This window comes from Schistocerca americana, chromosome 8 (assembly GCF_021461395.2).
Source record: "Schistocerca americana isolate TAMUIC-IGC-003095 chromosome 8, iqSchAmer2.1, whole genome shotgun sequence".
In the NCBI taxonomy this organism is placed as follows: domain Eukaryota; kingdom Metazoa; phylum Arthropoda; class Insecta; order Orthoptera; family Acrididae; genus Schistocerca; species Schistocerca americana.
Window position 1 is genome coordinate 491,897,262 of NC_060126.1, and position 17,577 is coordinate 491,914,838.

A 17,577-nucleotide genomic window follows, 5' to 3' on the forward strand; every position below is an offset into this window, starting at 1 on the left:
ATTCTGCTAACAGTCATTGGACCTCGACCAACGCGAGCCGCAATGTCGCGATATGAGAAACCGCTATCTCTATAGACTACAATCCGACCTTTATCAAAGTCGGAAATGTGATGGTACGAATTTTCCTCCTTACACAAGGCATCACAACAACGTTTCACCAGGCAACGCCGGTCAACTGCAGTTTGTGTATGAGAAATCGGTTTGAAACTTTCCTCATGTCAGCACGTTGTAGGTGTCACCACCGGCGCCAACCTTGTGTTAATGCTCTGAAAAGCTAATGATTTGCATATCACGGCATCTTCTTCCTGTCGGTTAAATTTCGCGTTGTAGAACGTCATCTTCGTGGTGTAGCAATTTTAATGGCCAGTAGTGTAGTTGTTTGTCAGATGAGTTCTACAGTCGGAAATAACTCGACCTTTTCAGAATAGGTAAATAGCTGGACGTCTGAACATTTTGTGATAACAAGATCTATGCATGTGGTACGCCACTTGAGATACGACATTCGCAGATGTTGAATACTGCCATTGCTCACGAAGCAATCTGATAGTGCCCGACAAGTGCCTGGGCGGTATAAAAGCGGCTTCGCCACCTGCACCTCGCTCCCTGGTTCCACTATGACGCGCACAGTTCTCGTCATCGCCGCGGCGTGTCTGCTGGCGCTACCGTCGCTGGCGGCTCTCTGGCTCAGGACTCGCGGCCACGGGCGCATCCTCAATGGCACGCCAGCCGACATCGCAGACTTCCCCTGGATGGCCTTCTTGCAGATCCTGGACAGCACCGGATGCGGCGCATCGATCATCAGCAGCACGTGGGCGCTGACGGCGGCGCACTGCGTTCTCTCGGCCCAGACACCCACCGCCCACACGAGCTTGCGTGTCGGCTCGTCCAGCCGCGAAAGCGGCGGCGTTCGGCTCGACATCGCCCAGTTGATCATGCACGCAGACTTCCAGTACCCCACTCAATCACACCCTGAGATCGACTATGACGTCGGGGTCGTCCAGGTGAGCCGACATTTAGGTTACATTTGTGGTGCGTTTGTGCTACGACCTCACTGCTCACTGCTTGCTGGCACAGTCCGACGATTATGAAACGAGCCAATGAGTCTTACCAGCACATTTAGCCTGCACTATCGTCGCTTGCATGCTGCTCGCTACGATCCTAGTAAGGCGAGGTTTGTGTTTGGAGCAACGATAACTGCTGCCAGTCCTGAAGTTTGAGGTGTGTTTGGTTGTTTCAAGGTCATATCAGCACACTGATTGTACAAACAACTATACCCTGTTTTATACCCTATCTTGTGTAGCATATAAGTACCTTTACATTCCCAGCCACACCCACGTTCTACAAAGCACTGTGAAGTGCATAGGAGAGGCCACTCGTCACTATACCACACATTAAGGCATGTTCTGTTACATTCATGAACCTATTGTGAGAAAAATAACTTTGTAAATACCTCTGAACAAGCTGTAATTGCTTTAATCACAAGCACCATAAGTCAGATCTGTAGGAGGCTACTGTATACTCTTAGATTCCTCATTTGATACAAGTAGTTGAAACTTTTAAGTAATATTACAAGAGGTAGTGGCAGTCTGCCTTTAAACATCTGCCAGCATGAGTTTTTCTGCCCTTTGTACCACTTCCTGACAGATCACAACTCATGCTGCCCTGTTTCTATATACTATGTGGGCAAAATTATCCGGACACCTGGCTGAAAAATGACTTACTAGTTCGTGGCGCCCTCCATCGGTGATTCTGGAATTCAGTATGATGTTAGTCCACCCTTAGCCTTGATGATAGCTTCCACTATCGCAGACATACGTTCAATCAGATGCTGGAAGGTTTCTTGGGGAATGGCAGTCCATTATTCACGGAGTGCTGCAATGAGTAGAGATATCTATGCTGGTCGGTGAGGCCTGGCACGAAGATGGCGTTCCAAAACATCGCAAAGGTGTTCTGCAGGATTCAGGTCAGGACTCCATGCAGGCCAGTCCATTACAGGAATGTTATTGTCGTGTAATCACTCCGCCAAGGGCCGTACGTTATGAACAGGTGCTCGATCGTGTTGAAAGATGCAATCGCCATCCCCGCATTGCTGTTCAACGGTGGGAAGCAAGAAGGTGCTTAAAACGTCAATGTAGGCTTGAGATGAGATAGTGCCACGAAAAACAACAACGGATGCAAGCCCCCTCCATGAAAAACACGACCACACCACAACACCACCGCCTCCGAATTTTTCTGTTGGCACTGCACACGCTGGCAGATGACGTTCACCGGGCATTCGTCACACTCACACCCTGTCATCGGATCACCGCATTGTGTACCGTGATTCGTCACTCCACACGACTCCACTGTGTAATCGTCCAGTGTTTACGCTCCTTACAACAAGCGAGGCGTTGTTTGACATTTACCTGCGTGATGTGTGGCTTGTGAGCAGCCGCTTGACGATGAAATCCAAGTTTTCTTACCTCCATCCTAACTGTCATAGTACTTACAGTAGATCATGATGCAGTTTGGAATTCCTGTGTGATGGTCTGGATTGACGTTTGCCTAATACACATTACCACCCTCTTCGACTGTCGGCGGTCTCAGTCACTCAAAAGACGAGGTCAGCCTTTACGCTTTTGTGCTGTACGTGTCCCCTCACGTTTCCACTTCACTGTAACATGGGAAACAGTGGACCTAGGGATGTTTAGGAGTGTGGAAATCTCGCGTACAGACGTATGACACAAGTGTCACCCAGTCACATGACCAGGTTCGAAGTCCGTGAGTTCTGCAGAGCGCCCCATTCTGCTCTCTCACGATGTCTGATGACTACTGACGTTGCTGATGTGGAGTACCTGTCAATAGGTGGCAGCACAATGCACCTAATATGAAGAACGTATGTTTTTGGGGTGTCCGGTTACTTTGGATCACATAGTGTATATCCAGTATTCCCTGACAGCTCTATCTGGTGTGGAACCACACAGTTGAGCAATACTCTAGAACAGCGATTTCTAAGCAGTTTCTTTTGTAGACTGGATCCGTTTTCCTGGTATCATATGAAACCACCATACCCAGATGGTAATATTTGTTGTTAGATTATCAGATAGTTTCAAGAATGAGAGCGTAACGTAAAAAGGCACTTATTCGGACGCAAAACTACCTTGGGACTGGAGGCATACAGATCATCACAACCTCTTTATGACGAATGGCATTAGGTGTTGAAATCTTTAAAAAAAAATTTTCTTCTATTTCATTTAATTTATCGTTATCTTTTTTTCGATTTGTCCTCACAAAAATCTACAACTCGCTGTACACGATGTAGATGTGGATAAAAACTGACGAATTATGTATTGTTATTCTACAGAAATGACGGTAATAAAACTGAGTCGAATTTTCATATATATATATATATATATATATATATATATATATATATATATATATATATATATATATATATTGCTCATCAATACTTAAAACGTTTCACTACCCTAGACTGCTGTGCTCCAAACATAGCTTCTCAGAAATTTCTTCCTTACGTTAACACCTGTGTTTGATACTGGCAGACTTCTATTGGCCAATGCTAGTCTGCTTTTATGTTGTTCTTGCTCCGTCCATTATGGGTTATTTTGGCGCCTAAGTAGCACAATTAATTAGCTTCGTCTATTTTGTGAGCCCTAATTCTGATGTTAAGTTTCTCGCTGTTCTCGTTTCTGCTACTTCGAATTACTTTTGTCTTTCTTCGGTTCACTCTCAATCCATGTTCTATAGTCATTAGATTGCTCGTCCCATTCAACAGATTCTGTAATTCTTGAATGAGATTTTCACTCTGCAGTGGAGTGTGTGCTGATATGAAACTTCCTGGCAGATTAAAACTGTGTGCCGGACCGAGACTCGAACTCGGTCCCGAGATCGAGTCTCGGTCCGGCACACACTTTTAATCTGCCAGGAAGTTTCTGTAATACTTCTTCACTTTCACTGAGGACAGCAGTGTCATCAGCGAATCTTAACACTGATATTGCTTCACCTTGAATTTTAATCCCACTCATGAACCGTTATTTTATTTCTCTCAATGCTTATTCTATGTATAGACTTAGCAGTAGAGAATGAAGCCTTCACCCCTGTCATACACCCATTTTAATCCGGGCACATCGTTCCTCGTCGTCCACTCTTACTGTTCCGCATTGGGTTTTGTACATATTGTATATTACCCATTTTTCCCTACAGTTTACCCCCTATTTTCCAAGAATTTCGTAATCTTACACCATTTTACACTGTAGAAGGTTGTGCCCAGATCGACAGATGTTATGAACGTGACTTCATTTTCCTTCAGTCATGCTTCCGTTATCAACTTCAATGTCAGAACTGCCACTGTGGCGCTTTTACCTTTCCTAAATTAAACGGATCACCACCTAATTTCTTTTTTCCATTCTTCTATATATTATGCTTGTCAGTAGCTTGAATGCATGAGCTGTTAAGATGATTGTGCTATAACTTTCGCACTTGTCGGCTCTTGCTGTCTTCAGAATTGTGTGGACGATCGTACGTCGCCAGTCTCATGTTATCATCAACGTGAATAGTATTTTTGTTAGGAATCCTCCGAATGGTTTTAAAAATTCCGATGGAATGTTTTCTACCCATTCCGTCTTATTCGATATTAAGGCATCCAAAATCTTTTTAAAGTCTAATAGTGGATCTCCTGTCTTTTCCCCTTCGAGTGCTGTTTCTTCATTACTCACATCACCATGTAAGTCCTCCCCTTCATACAGGCCTTCGCCTATTCGCTCTCTCCTCTGCATTTACACTAGTTATAACAACAGTAGCCGGCCGCGGTGGTCTAGCGGTTCTGGGCGCTCAGTCGCGAACCGCGCGACTGCTACGGTCGCATTTTCGAATCCTGTCTCGGGCATGGATGTGCGTGGTGTCCTTAGGTTAGTTAGGTTTAATTAGTTCTAAGTTCTAAGTTCTAGGGGACTGATGACCACAGATGTTAAGTCCAATAGTGCTCAGAGCCATTTGAACCATTTGTAACAACAGCTCAAAAATTATCTGAGAATTTTTTCAAGAAATTGTGAGTCGCGAAAATGTCACAATTAATTTTAAATAATGTTGAACCAGAGTACTTAAATGCATTATGATTCGACCAAACGTAATCTCTGTGAAACAGCGATTACAAGGTGTACTCAGCCTGAGGTTATAATTATACATTTTTAAAAAAATAGTTCAAATAGCTCTGAGCACTATGGGACTTAACATCTATGGTCATCAGTCCCCTAGAACTTAGAACTACTTAAACCTAACTAACCTAAGGACAGCACACAACACCCAGTCATCACGAGGCACAGAAAATCCCTGACCCCGCCGTCATTTTTAAACAGATCTACTTCACGTACTGCAAGCTGTTTGACTATTATAGGTGTAAACAATAAGGACAAGTAGAGGACAACGATACAAGCAAATAATCCTTATAAATGTAAGTGTAGAAACCAATGACTTGTCTGGTTCTTGGTATTGTGACTGAGTACATGAACATCTCCTAAGGGTCCAATCTGTATGTGTGCAACTGAGGACAAACATATAAAAACAGATGTTCCATACCGACACCTTTCAACCTAAGGCAGGCATCAGGATATCTCGGCCATGCCTGTACATGTTCCAAAATCCAAAATGCATCCTGAATGCGTTGCAATCACCCACAATTTGTTTTTAAATATCCCCCACAATAAATTTGAACGGATGCACGTCTCGGCGGCGGGCAGGGCGGTTAGGGGGGGGGGGGGGGGGGGGCGTGGTAGCCGTTGTATTGCAAGCCAGGACTGATGCACTTGTTTCGAATCGCTATTTACCAGTACTCAGATATCCAGAATGATGATAAAATCAAATGTAGGTAGTACATTATCTCTGTGTAATCCTTATCTCTGTGTAATTTACGCCTCACTTGAGGTGTTTCGAAACCAGTGTACCTTTGGACATTAACAGTACTGTAATTTTGGCATGACTGCACTCGCAAACACGCCGTATTGGGGAAGCCATTGCTTGCCAGACCTATGTATATTAGGACTGTTCTTTTTGTCTCTTACTAGAACCTTTCGTTTGTACTTTTAACACCCAAAGACCATGTATATCTTCTGCTTGCGGATTATCGTCCTGACACTTAAAAAAATAAAGGAGAGAACGATATCTTAGGTGAAATAAAGGTGTTAATTTCTGGACATTGATTGCAAATGACATTATCCGCAATGAAGTGGAAAATAGTCTAGTGACCCATTCCAGAATGTTGCTCATGTGTGCTGGATCCAAGCCAGAAAGGATTATGAGCACCTATTGAAAACATACAGAGAAGGGCAGCATCGTTGTTCACATCTTTGATCAATAGAAGAGTGTTAGGAAAATGCAAGAAAACTCAGTTGGCAGGTGCATGAAGAAAGCACAAGCTGTGTCACAAAAGACTGCTTACGAAGCATCAACAGATGAATCTAGGAATATACTATGGCCCCTAGAAATCACCAAGGCGACATTACACAAATTGCACCAAGCACAGAGCCATTTTTCCGCGCTCCACGTGTGTAGTACAATCGTAAGTAGCTTCTGTCATGCACTTCACACTAATTTTCAGAGTGTGGGTGTGGATGGAGATGTAGACTCAGATGCATTTGTGCGAGAAATCGTTTAACGGGGAACAGCCCACCGAACATCGGTGCTGCTAACGTGACCTCGAAGCCGCCAGCCACAGTTCAAGTATCAGGACGGGTGACGAGGGTCGCGTGTATCGGAACACAGAGCTGTCCTGGCGTGGACTGCAGTGAGCAGGGCGCGAAGCGCTGTGGTACAGGTTAAGTTCGCAAGTGAGACCCTGTTGGCTTCTTCCATCATCACCGGGACATGGTGGCGAGTTGTGAGCAGAAAATCTGTACCATAAACCTAGACCCATGTCAAATAGCCTCACATAAGACCTGAGGGTCTTGATGTCGAAGGCACAGTGTCCGTGTGGTCTGCCTCTAATTATTTTGTCACAAATCATCACCCGCGGAAAATATTATTAGCTTGCTGAAGGTAAAATTTGCGTACCAGGTGCTGTATATAAATGAATAGATCCGCGTGAAGAGTCAGTTGGTTACTGTATCCTTCACCTTCCTCATTTAATCACACGAAAAGAGACATAGAGGAGTATCTGGGAATCAAGGCAAGCTTAGAATCCCCCTGCTCAAATACCTCATTGTTTGTTTAATCCACATCGCTGCTCACTCCGTTTCCATTTCTTGAGATCAACACGACCTTAAAATGAAATAAAAGATATGAGCTCCGTCAAAAAAGGCCTCGGAACGTCCAAAAGAGCGCCGTGCCATTCTCAGCCTACAGGTGTCAGAGGATGCGCATGTGGTCAGAACACTGCTATCCTAGCGATTATCAGTTTTAGTTAAGGGAACTACTACTTGTCAGTCAAGTAGTTCCTCAATTGTCCTCACCTGCATACCAACAGTACTCGGGGCCGGCCGGTGTGGTCGAGCGGTTCTAGGCGCTTCAGTCTGGACCCGAGCGACCGCTACGGTCGCAGGTTCGAATCCTGCCTCAGGCATGGATGTGTGTGATATCTTTAGGTTAGTTAGATTTAAGTAGTTCTAAGTTATAGGGGACTGATGACCTCAGATGTGAAGTCCCATAGTGCTCAGAGCCATTTGAACGGTACTCGGCAGTAATGGACAGTCACTGATCCAAATGCTAGTCAAGCTCAACAGTGTTTAACTTCGGTGATGTGATGTGAACCGGTGTTACCACGACGGCAAGGCTGTTGTTGACGTAAATGGTATACATTTTAGTTATTCTTTCCCCTATGAAGCAACATTCGGTGTATTAGTGGTAAAGTAAGTGCGGTATATCACAAAAACATATACTCATAGAGGCTATTATTCCAGAAATGCAGTGCAGGAAACGGTGTGCACGATGGCTGGCTCGATTTTCTCTGATGAGTCCATTAACTGAATTGTGGTGTGTGTCGTTATTTGCTGTATGCGGTCATCCACTCCAAACTCTGTTTCACACGCTAAGGTTAGCACCACTGTTTCCTTCACTACGAGCCCTAACAACCCAACGTCGCACGTTATGGCTATCGATACAGTCATCACCATACATAGATTCAATATTGTGTGACTTTCTACTGGACGAACGTTTTATGCATTTGGAAACCCCATTAGAGCAACAGATTGTCACTTAACAACGTTTCTACGTTACACACCGCCATGTTACACGCTACAATTCGGAACCCTCTAGCGATAAAAGGTTGCAAATTGTTTCAGCGAAGCGGAAATGTCGACCGAGTAACATTTACATCCAACACCTCAAGTGTACTGATAACAGAATAAAAAATTTGGCGGCATTATTTTTGAGTACATATTTGTTTACTCATGCATTTCCGAAGCAAAAGTATTTGACTATTCTAAATTTTGGCCGGACGCGTTTTTTTTTGGGGGGGGGGGGGGAGTTAGGCAAAAGGTACATCTAAAAGGTACATCTTTGTAACTCCCAACTACAAGGGTACCATTAGGTTGGTACATCTCAGTCATACTCTCTGGTTCCGCACAGAACTTGCAAAATAATCTGATTAGTTTAACCAATCACTCACATCAGGCACACAGCAAGGAACGTGAGTTAATAGGGTAAAAATACGTAACAATTAAACACATTTTCAATCTCGTCTTTCCTCCAAAGACTCGTCAAAACAGTAAAAGGGTGAGATGCAGTGTGATACACATATTAATAACACGCTGGGAAATTCTCAGCAACAAATGTTATCGAACAGAGCTGATGGCAGTATATCGTTACTTCTGATTCGATAGTGTACTTACTGTACTGATTAAATTCGTCAAAGAACCCTTTCGTTCTCTGAATTATCTCCTTTTCTCCATTTGATATTTTGATCAATCAGGAGGCAAACTGATTTTTAGAATGTGTTCTCTCTTCATTTGCACAGTAAATAGGTGAGTTGTCGGTTCTCTGTGTTTCGTCCACATGAGTGGGAGACTGAATTTTTTGCCACTGCGTCGTCGAGACTTTCCATCATCTGGTTTGCAGTAGCTTGTAATCATCTTCTACATATTTTAGCGCAACAGTATTCACTCAAGTGCGTGTCAGATGGACGGCTTAAATTGGGTTTATTACGTGGGATACGCAGGTGGCTACTGAATTGAACTGTGTATCTAAAGCGATCTTTGCGCTGCGTCATATACGCACAAGGATCTGTATGTACTGATCTGAAATAATAATAATCAGTCAGTTTAAAACCAGGTTTATTTCACACAAGGCTACTTTATGGACCCTTATCGGTCTCTCTCAGTCCAATGTCACTCATCCTACTTAGCTTCATATGTCAGTCCCTTTCATTTAGTTCACAGTAAGAATATTTCAGTTGTTATTTAGTTCACTCGAAATGGCGTAAGACTTTACATTATCCCTTCCTTTCTGTGGTTATTAATTATTATTATTATTATTATTAAGTGAATCACAAGATTATATATATATATATATATATATATATATATATATATATATATATTGATTTGTAGAAGGCCAAATATAAATGTAAATATTGTTTGCAGGCTTCCAACAAATTATTTCGAATGCTTTCGGCGAAATGTAATGCAGGCTAAGTTCACTGACCTAGAATAAATCGTATCTTTGAAAGTATGCAGTTTTCGAAGAAATAAAATTAGTGAAGCTTTGCACTTTAGTTAATTGAACAACTTGAAATGATTCTTTGTGCTCCGGCTGTGGTGATATGTTACATAAAAAAATAAATTTAAATACGCCGCGTAATGGCGGCCAATTGTTGCCAGTCAAAGATCACCGCTGCTCGCTTCGTAGAGACTGAAAAAATAATACTGTAAATATATTTCCAGTAACACAGAACACACACTTGTATTATTCGCTACGTACGAGAACAAATAGAACAAAACCTACCGCTTGGCAATAGCCAGCGTACCTTATATACAGCAGAAGAAATGATCTGTTTAAGAGTGATTTTAAATATCTTTTTTCTCTTACATATAATGACTAAGATAATAATGTTAATTTCGAAAAGGTTATGCACTACAATATCATCTAATACGAATAATGTCTTTTTATTACATTGCAATCGATATAGTCTTTCTTTGAAGTTAATTTAATACATTTTCATAATTAATTTGGCGTTTATGTCCATATAATATTATTCAGAGTTCTTTTATTATTTACTTCAAATATATCGGCTTAAATATTTCAAAAGGTACACTATAACTTCTTCCAATACTGAACTGTTACACATGCTAACCTATTAAGAAATTAGTTACCCACGTTAAACTGATAGCTGTCATAAACATATCACTTTTAAAACTGCTCATAAATCACGTGTTTTCACAGTCAGCTTCTCGAGATCATTTCTCAAGAGTAATCAGTTACTATCACGATTCAAATATCATTTTAAAACTCTTCACTATTCAAAATGAATCTTTTTTTTTTTTTTTTTTTTTTTGGCCCTGGGCCACAGTCCGAGATTCACACTTGATCACTAATCACCAACTGACGCCTCCAAAGTCTCGAAGACCGTGCAGCCTGTTCGCGATTCACTGACCTGCGAACTGTAATGTCCAGAACGTTCTGTTACATCAGTAACATCGCAGCCATAGCAATGAGCTGCATAATATCGACCTTTAGATAAGGTATTGCGATGGTATAAGTCTCGGGTATTAGGGGTTTAAAATATTTCTGTTATGTTGTGCTCGCGTGTGCGATAAGCGTAACCTACAGAATCCAGCGTGCCGAGATGTACTACGTACTGCTCAACCTCAGCTGACGCTGTACATTACTCCCCTGTGTGACCCATTTCAAAGCATGTATAACCAACACTTCTCACACAGCACGTGCAATGACGTCAGTGTGAACTAATAAATAAGCCAAGGTCGCCAGGTGATTTCCTACCCAAAATGATTAGAACTTTCAGGAGAAGACTATTATCATACAATTAACACACTCCAAAGACAAAACATTTTGATCAACTTTTTGGAAGTTTGATTTATATTTTATACCAATTGTTTCACAAAAAAGCTAGGCCACGAATCTCCTCACGGTTTCCTTTCAAATATCTGCACCCCTGCACCACTGCAGGAGCCTCCAGTCCGTCTTCTTATTTGCCTTCTTTTCCTCCTCTCCTTTTTTCTCTCCCTCTTCTTTGCCGTAGCACATCCGCCTTTCCTTTGTCCTTCCCGAGTATCCCGCCCATCACGAAACTGCGCCCTGGTGGGAGTGGTGCCCCGGACACGGGAGCCGGCTGACATGTCCCAGCTATAGTCTGTCGGTAAACTGAAGAGCGAGTGAGCGAGTCCCCACCGTCATGAGGCGCTTCTACAGGCTGTTTCCCGACGTAGTGCCGGCTCTGCCACGGCGCAGGCTTTTAATCTGTGGCGACGCCGTGTAGAGATACGTCCCGGCTGCTGCATTTATTTTTAGCAAATGGGTTAAGACTATAAGAGATACAAAAGATGATAGCTTCTTCCAAAAAACAACATTATAGAGTAAATAATATAAACATAAGAATGGAAGTCAGGACTCTACTACAAACATAGAACCGAATGCCTGTTCATGTGAATGTATGTTCCCTCTAGTGTTATTCGTAAAACGATCCCCACATAGCGCAATCAATCTGTAGAATTTAAGGCTTTTTCTTACTTTGTGTTTCTACTGCCATCAGAATTTCGAAGAACGTATTACAATAGTACTGTCAAAAGCTTTCTTTAAGTACAGAAATGCTATTTACGTAGGTCTGCCTTTCTTGGACTGTCTCGTAAAATAAGTAGGGGTCAATATTGGCTTGCACACTCCTACGTTTCTCCCGAACGCAAACTGAGCGTCGCCTTGATAGTCTTCTATAAATTTCTCCATTCTTCTGTAAATAATTCGTGTCAGTAATTTTCAACCATGATAGTGTGAGAGAGATAGTCTGAGAGCGAAAAAAGATAGGAGGGCAACAGACATATAGGAGAAAAGGTTGAAGACATGGATGCTGAAAGAGGATGAACGGAGGACCCAGTACCAGACACTGATCAGGAAGAAGCTGCCAAAGGAAGATCAGAGAACAGTGGAAGAAGAATGGGGAGATTTTAAGAGGGCTCTAGTTGAGGCAGCTGAGACTGTGTGCGAAAGAACTAGCACAAAGAGGAGAAGTAAGGAAACCCCATGGTGGAACAACATATGTAAAGAGGCAGTACTTCGAAAGAACAAAGCCTTCAGAGAATGGTTCCAGACCCGAACAGAGGAAGCTAGGGTAAAATATAAGGGAAGCAAGAAAGCAGCACAGACCATAGTAAGGGCGGAGAAGAAGAAGTGGATGGAAAAATGGACAAGAATGTTAGAAGAGGACAGTGAAGGGAACAAAAAAGTACTTTACACCATGGTAAGAAATAAGAGGAACGACAGAAGCGAGTGCCTGAGGATCATGGATAATAATGGAAGAGTTGTGGAGGAAATGCATGAGCTCAAAAAGATTTGGAAGGAGTACTTTGAAGATCTGTTGAATGCCGTCAAGCGGGTAACTAACAGCGATGGAGAGCCTAAGGCAGCAGACGATTATAATAGTGGGGAAACTGATGATCTAACTTGGAATGAAGTGGAAGAAGCCATAAAGAGGATGAAAGGGGGCAAGGCACCAGGTTGGGACGAAGTAACAGTGGATATGATACGAGCAGCAGGAGAAGTAGGAACCCAGTGGCTATACAGAGTGCTGAGGGTGGTGTGGAAGGAGAACAGAATTCCTGAGGATTCGAAGAATGGAATTATAGTCCCAATCTTCAAGAAAGGGGATAAAAGGAGATGTGAGAACTACAGAGGAATCACCCTGCTATGCCACTGTGGAAAAATCTATGAAAAGATCCTGGAGAAGAGAATAAGAAGCAGTATTGAAAGTAGACTGCAAGAGGAGCAGTATGGTTTCAGACCGGCAAGATCAACAACGGACCTCATATTTGCGGTAAGGCAACTGCAGGAAAGGCACTATGAGTACGGGAAGGACTTAATCATGGCCTTTCTAGATATTGAGAAGGCGTATGACGGTATCTATAGGGACAAGCTCTGGGATGTGCTGAACGCAAAAGGGATAGATGAAGAGATAACACGAAAAGTCAGAAAAATGTATGAGGGAAGTGAGAGTTGTGTGAAAGTGGGGAGGGAACATACCGCATGGTTCAAGCTGGAAAATGGGCTGCGACATGGAAGTGCACTTTCGCCTTTATTGTTTGTTATTGTTACGGATGAAATCCTACAGCAAGTATCAGATGCAATTGGAGATCATAAAATTAAAGCAGTGCTTTTTGCCGATGACCTGATGTTACGGGGAAATTGCGAGAAGGAGGTGCAAGAGCAGTTAGATGTATGGGAGGCAACGGCAGCACAATATGGAATGCATTTCTCTGCAAAGAAAAGTGAAATAATTGTCACAACAAGGAAGAAGAATAGGCCAAATGTGGATATAACTTGTGGAGGGGAAAAACTACAAGTGGTAGAGAACTTCAAGTACCTGGGAAGCATGATTGAAAGTAAGGGGGGAAACACAATGGAAATAAATGAAAGGTGCAGAAAAGCAGGGCAGTTCTTCAAATGCATTAGGGGGCTTATTTGGAGCAAGGAGGTGCCACAGAAATCCAAGGGAATTATATACCGAACCTACTTTTTCCCCATATTGGCATACGGAAGTGAGACATGGGTAAGGCACAAAAGCGACAAAAGTAGAATACAAGCTAGTGAAATGAAGTTCCAGAGGAGCAGGTTGAGTGTAACAAGACGAGACAGATTGCGAAATGTGTATGTGAGGGAAAGACTAAAGGAGGAACCAGTACAGGACAGGATAGAAAAATCAAGACTGCAGTGGTATGGACACATGAAGAGAATGGATGAGGGAAGAATTCCAAAGAGGACGTTTGATCTGCAACTGGAGGGGAAGAGGCCCAGGGCAAGACCAAAAGATAGATGGGTGAAGGGAGTGAAGGAATGTGTGACGAGAAGAGGAGAGAACTGGACGAAGGTGGAAGAGGGGGAATGGTGGAAAGACAGAACACGATGGAGAGGCTTGTGTTCCCGACAGACCCAGCCAGTGGCTGGAAACTGTCCAAGATGATGATGATGATGATGATGATAGTCTGGTCATACCTGTAGCAGCTGCCGTTTCGGGGCCTGGAATTATTATATTTCTCTTGTGTTCTGTATTTCGCTGTTCTGATATATGTTGCTAACGAGGTGGAATAATTTTCTAAGTATGTCAATAATTGTGAACAAATATCGTCCGCTCTGGGGCTAGTTCCGTCTTAAGTCTGTAAGTGCTGTGTCATACCTAGTCTCTTTTTCATGCACTTCCTCTTCCGTTTGTAATAATACCGTCTTCAAGTTAATTTCCCATGCGTAACCGTTCTATATCCTTCTTCCGCGTTAATGACAAGCGTCGACGAAGACAGTGCTGCGCTGTGACTAAGAATGGAGGTGACACACAGCAGGTGGTTGTGTAGTTGGGTACTGGGCTCATATTTCTGCTCACCGCACGTCATGGGGCACAGAGATCAGCATGGGTGCAGGAACACCGCCACTGAAGTATGTGAAAAAGTCGTTTGGGCTGATGAGCCCCAGTACCCTGCGGTACACGTAGGGTACGAGCATATCGCAACCATCTCGAGGCGATGCGTTCTGCTCGCCAGCAGGGCACACCGTAGAGGACATGGTGGCATGGCGGATGTATTCTCATGTGGGGTGTCACTGGCATATAGTCTGTCTGCAAATTCAAGAGCGTGCTGCGCTTTTGGTGGGGGAAGTGGCCTTTCCCGGAAGAACGCTGCCACCGGCCTACAGGGGCACCCAAAATTAGTTTCCTGTTACCGCTGTAGGGTTGTAGATCGGCGTGCAGTGATACACGCCTTTCTGTTCGTGGGATCTTAGTTGCCAGCGTCACGCAGTTAACTTTGTATACTCACTGATATACTTCGGTATCCGGAAGTAATGCCTCATCGCCCTGCATTTCAAGAAAATGTGCAGAATACGAAGGGGAGGAGGTATTTGCGGAGTAATGAGCGTTCGGTCGTCTCTAATGTTATAATACCGTGTGTTAAAGAGGCGACTCAAAAACGACTGTTGGCTAATATTTCCATTCCCAATCAAAGGACTGCAATTTATGTCAACGTCAGCGTCACCACAAAAAGACGCATAAGGAAGGAAAAGCGAAAACAAGCCGCATGCTTTACTGGAATCGCCACGAAACAAAACTAATAATTTTGGGAGGAAACCCATCGTTATAGACATTTGCAGACTCACGCAAAACCTTTGATGCTTATGAAACAGTAGCATTTGAATGTATTCTGTCACTAAATCTCTATCTAGTTTACTATTCTCCTGATTCTAAGACATATTGTTTAAAACATGTGCGCAATAGCTATTCCAAACACTGCTGAAATTTCCTTCGAAACATGTACACCGATTCTGCACTTCTAAGTAAAAAGTTTGACATACGAGGTGCGTTCACATATTAATTTTTATTTTTTTTGTTAGAACTTTATTTGTTAATCTGCAGCAATGTTATCCTCTTCAAAATATTTGCCATTACGCACTATACACTTATGCCAGAGCTTTAACCAATTCCCGGTAGCCGTGCGGTCTAGGCGTCTTGTCACGGTTTGCGCGACTTCCCCCATCGTAGGTTCGAGTCCTCCCTCGGGCATGGGTGTATGTGTTGTCCTTAGCGTAAGTTAGTTTAAGTTCGATTAAGTAGTGCGTAAGCCTAGGGACCGATGACCTCAGCCGTTTCGTCCCATAGTCCTTACAACATATTTCCAAATTTTCCAATTCCAGACACGCTTTAGGAACTGTTTCCTCGGGATAGATTATAGGATTCTTAACTGTGCATTTTTTTATTTCATCCGTGCTTATAAAACCACTATCCTTTAAGACCTGATTTGAAATGTTTATACCACTTCTATGTCCTAGGTTTACTGATAACAGACTCACCAAAAGCAATATTTAACATTTCTAAAAATTTCATACACTTTATTCAACTGTTATAACAAAATTTAATACAGATTCTCTAATCTGTATTTATAAAAAATATCCGGCCAGAGTGGCAGTGCAGTTCTAGGCGCTACAGTCTGGAACCGAGCGACCGCTACGGTCGCAGGTTCGAATCCTGCCTCGAGCATAGATGTGTGTGATGTCCTTAGGTTAGTTAGGTTTAATTAGTTCTATGTTCTAGGCGACTTATGACCTCAGACATTAAGTCGCATAGTGCTCAGAGCCATTTGAACAATTTTTTTTATACAAAATAAATAATCTTTGATGCTACCAAAACACATGTAACATTTTTGACAGCTGACAGAGTAAATAACCAATATGTACAACATTGTTCACATATTTTTCAGACATGTTTATGAAGAAAGCGAGAAAACAAGTAGTGCAAATCGGACTAATACAACACACAAAAATTATAAATTTCTGCTTACTTTTTAAACACTCTTCATGTTGCGAGATTTGTTAAGTTTTAATACAGGCTTTCAAAGAAAACTTCTATCTTTTAGTAGAAACACAAAGTAAGAGAAAGCCTTAAATTCTACAGATTGATTGCGCTATGTGGGGTTCGTTTTACGAATAACACTAGAGGGAACATACATTCACATGAACGGGCATTCAGTTCTATGTTTGTAGTAGAGTCCTGACTTCTGTTCTTATGTTTATATTATTTACTCTATAATGTTGTTTTTCGGAAGAAGCTATCATCTTTTGTATCCCTTATAGTCTTAACGCATTTGCTAAAAATAAATGCAGCAGCCGGGATGTATCTCTACACGGCGTCGCCACAGATTAAAAGCCTGCGCCGTGGCAGAGCCGGCACTACGTCGGGAAACAGCCTGTAGAAGCGCCTCATGACGGTGGGGACTCGCTCACTCGCTCTTCAGTTTACCGACAGACTATAGCTGGGACGCGTCAGCCGGCGCCCGTGTCCAGGGCACCACTCCCACCGGGGCGCAGTTTCGTGATGGGTGGGATACTCGGGAAGGACAGGGAAAAGTGGATGTGCTACAGCAAAGGAAAGGGAGAGAAAGAAGGAGAGGAGGAAAAGAAGGCAAATAAGAAGACGGACTGAAGGCTCCTGCAGTGGTGCAGGGGCGCAGATATTTGAAAGGAAACCATGAGGAGATCCGTGGCCTAGATTTTTTGTGAAAACAATTGGTATAAAATATAAATCAAGCTTCCAAAAAGTTGATCAAAATGTGTTGTCTTTGGAGTGTGTTAATTGTATGATAATAGTCTTCTCCTGAAAGCTCTACTCATTCTTACTACTTATTCATAAATTCATGTGCACTTATATGTGTATAACAACATGAAATCAGTAGCTGAGAAGGACGTGAGACACAACTGTAGTCAATTCCTGGTGTTATTCAGTCTGTAAGCTAACCATACTGTCAAGAAAACCAAAAAGAGATGCCGACGGGGAATAAAAGTTCAGGTAGGAGGAAGAAAACCTTTAAGATTTGTGAAAGACATTGTAATGCTGTCAGAGATGGTGAAGAACATAAAAGCTCAGTTTCATGGAATGAATAGTCT

General features: G+C 42.7%; 1 protein-coding gene across 1 annotated transcript in view; it reads left to right on the forward strand.

Annotated features, from left to right (window-relative positions):
• Positions 1–614: 614 nt before the first annotated feature.
• LOC124545937 (trypsin 3A1-like) overlaps positions 615–17,577 on the forward strand; it is a 32,896-nt gene continuing 15,933 nt past the window's right edge. Inside the window, exon 1 of the mRNA XM_047124898.1 lies at positions 615–1,001. Within this exon, the coding sequence (XP_046980854.1) occupies positions 615–1,001 (387 nt within the window). The remainder of the gene's footprint in view (positions 1,002–17,577) is intronic.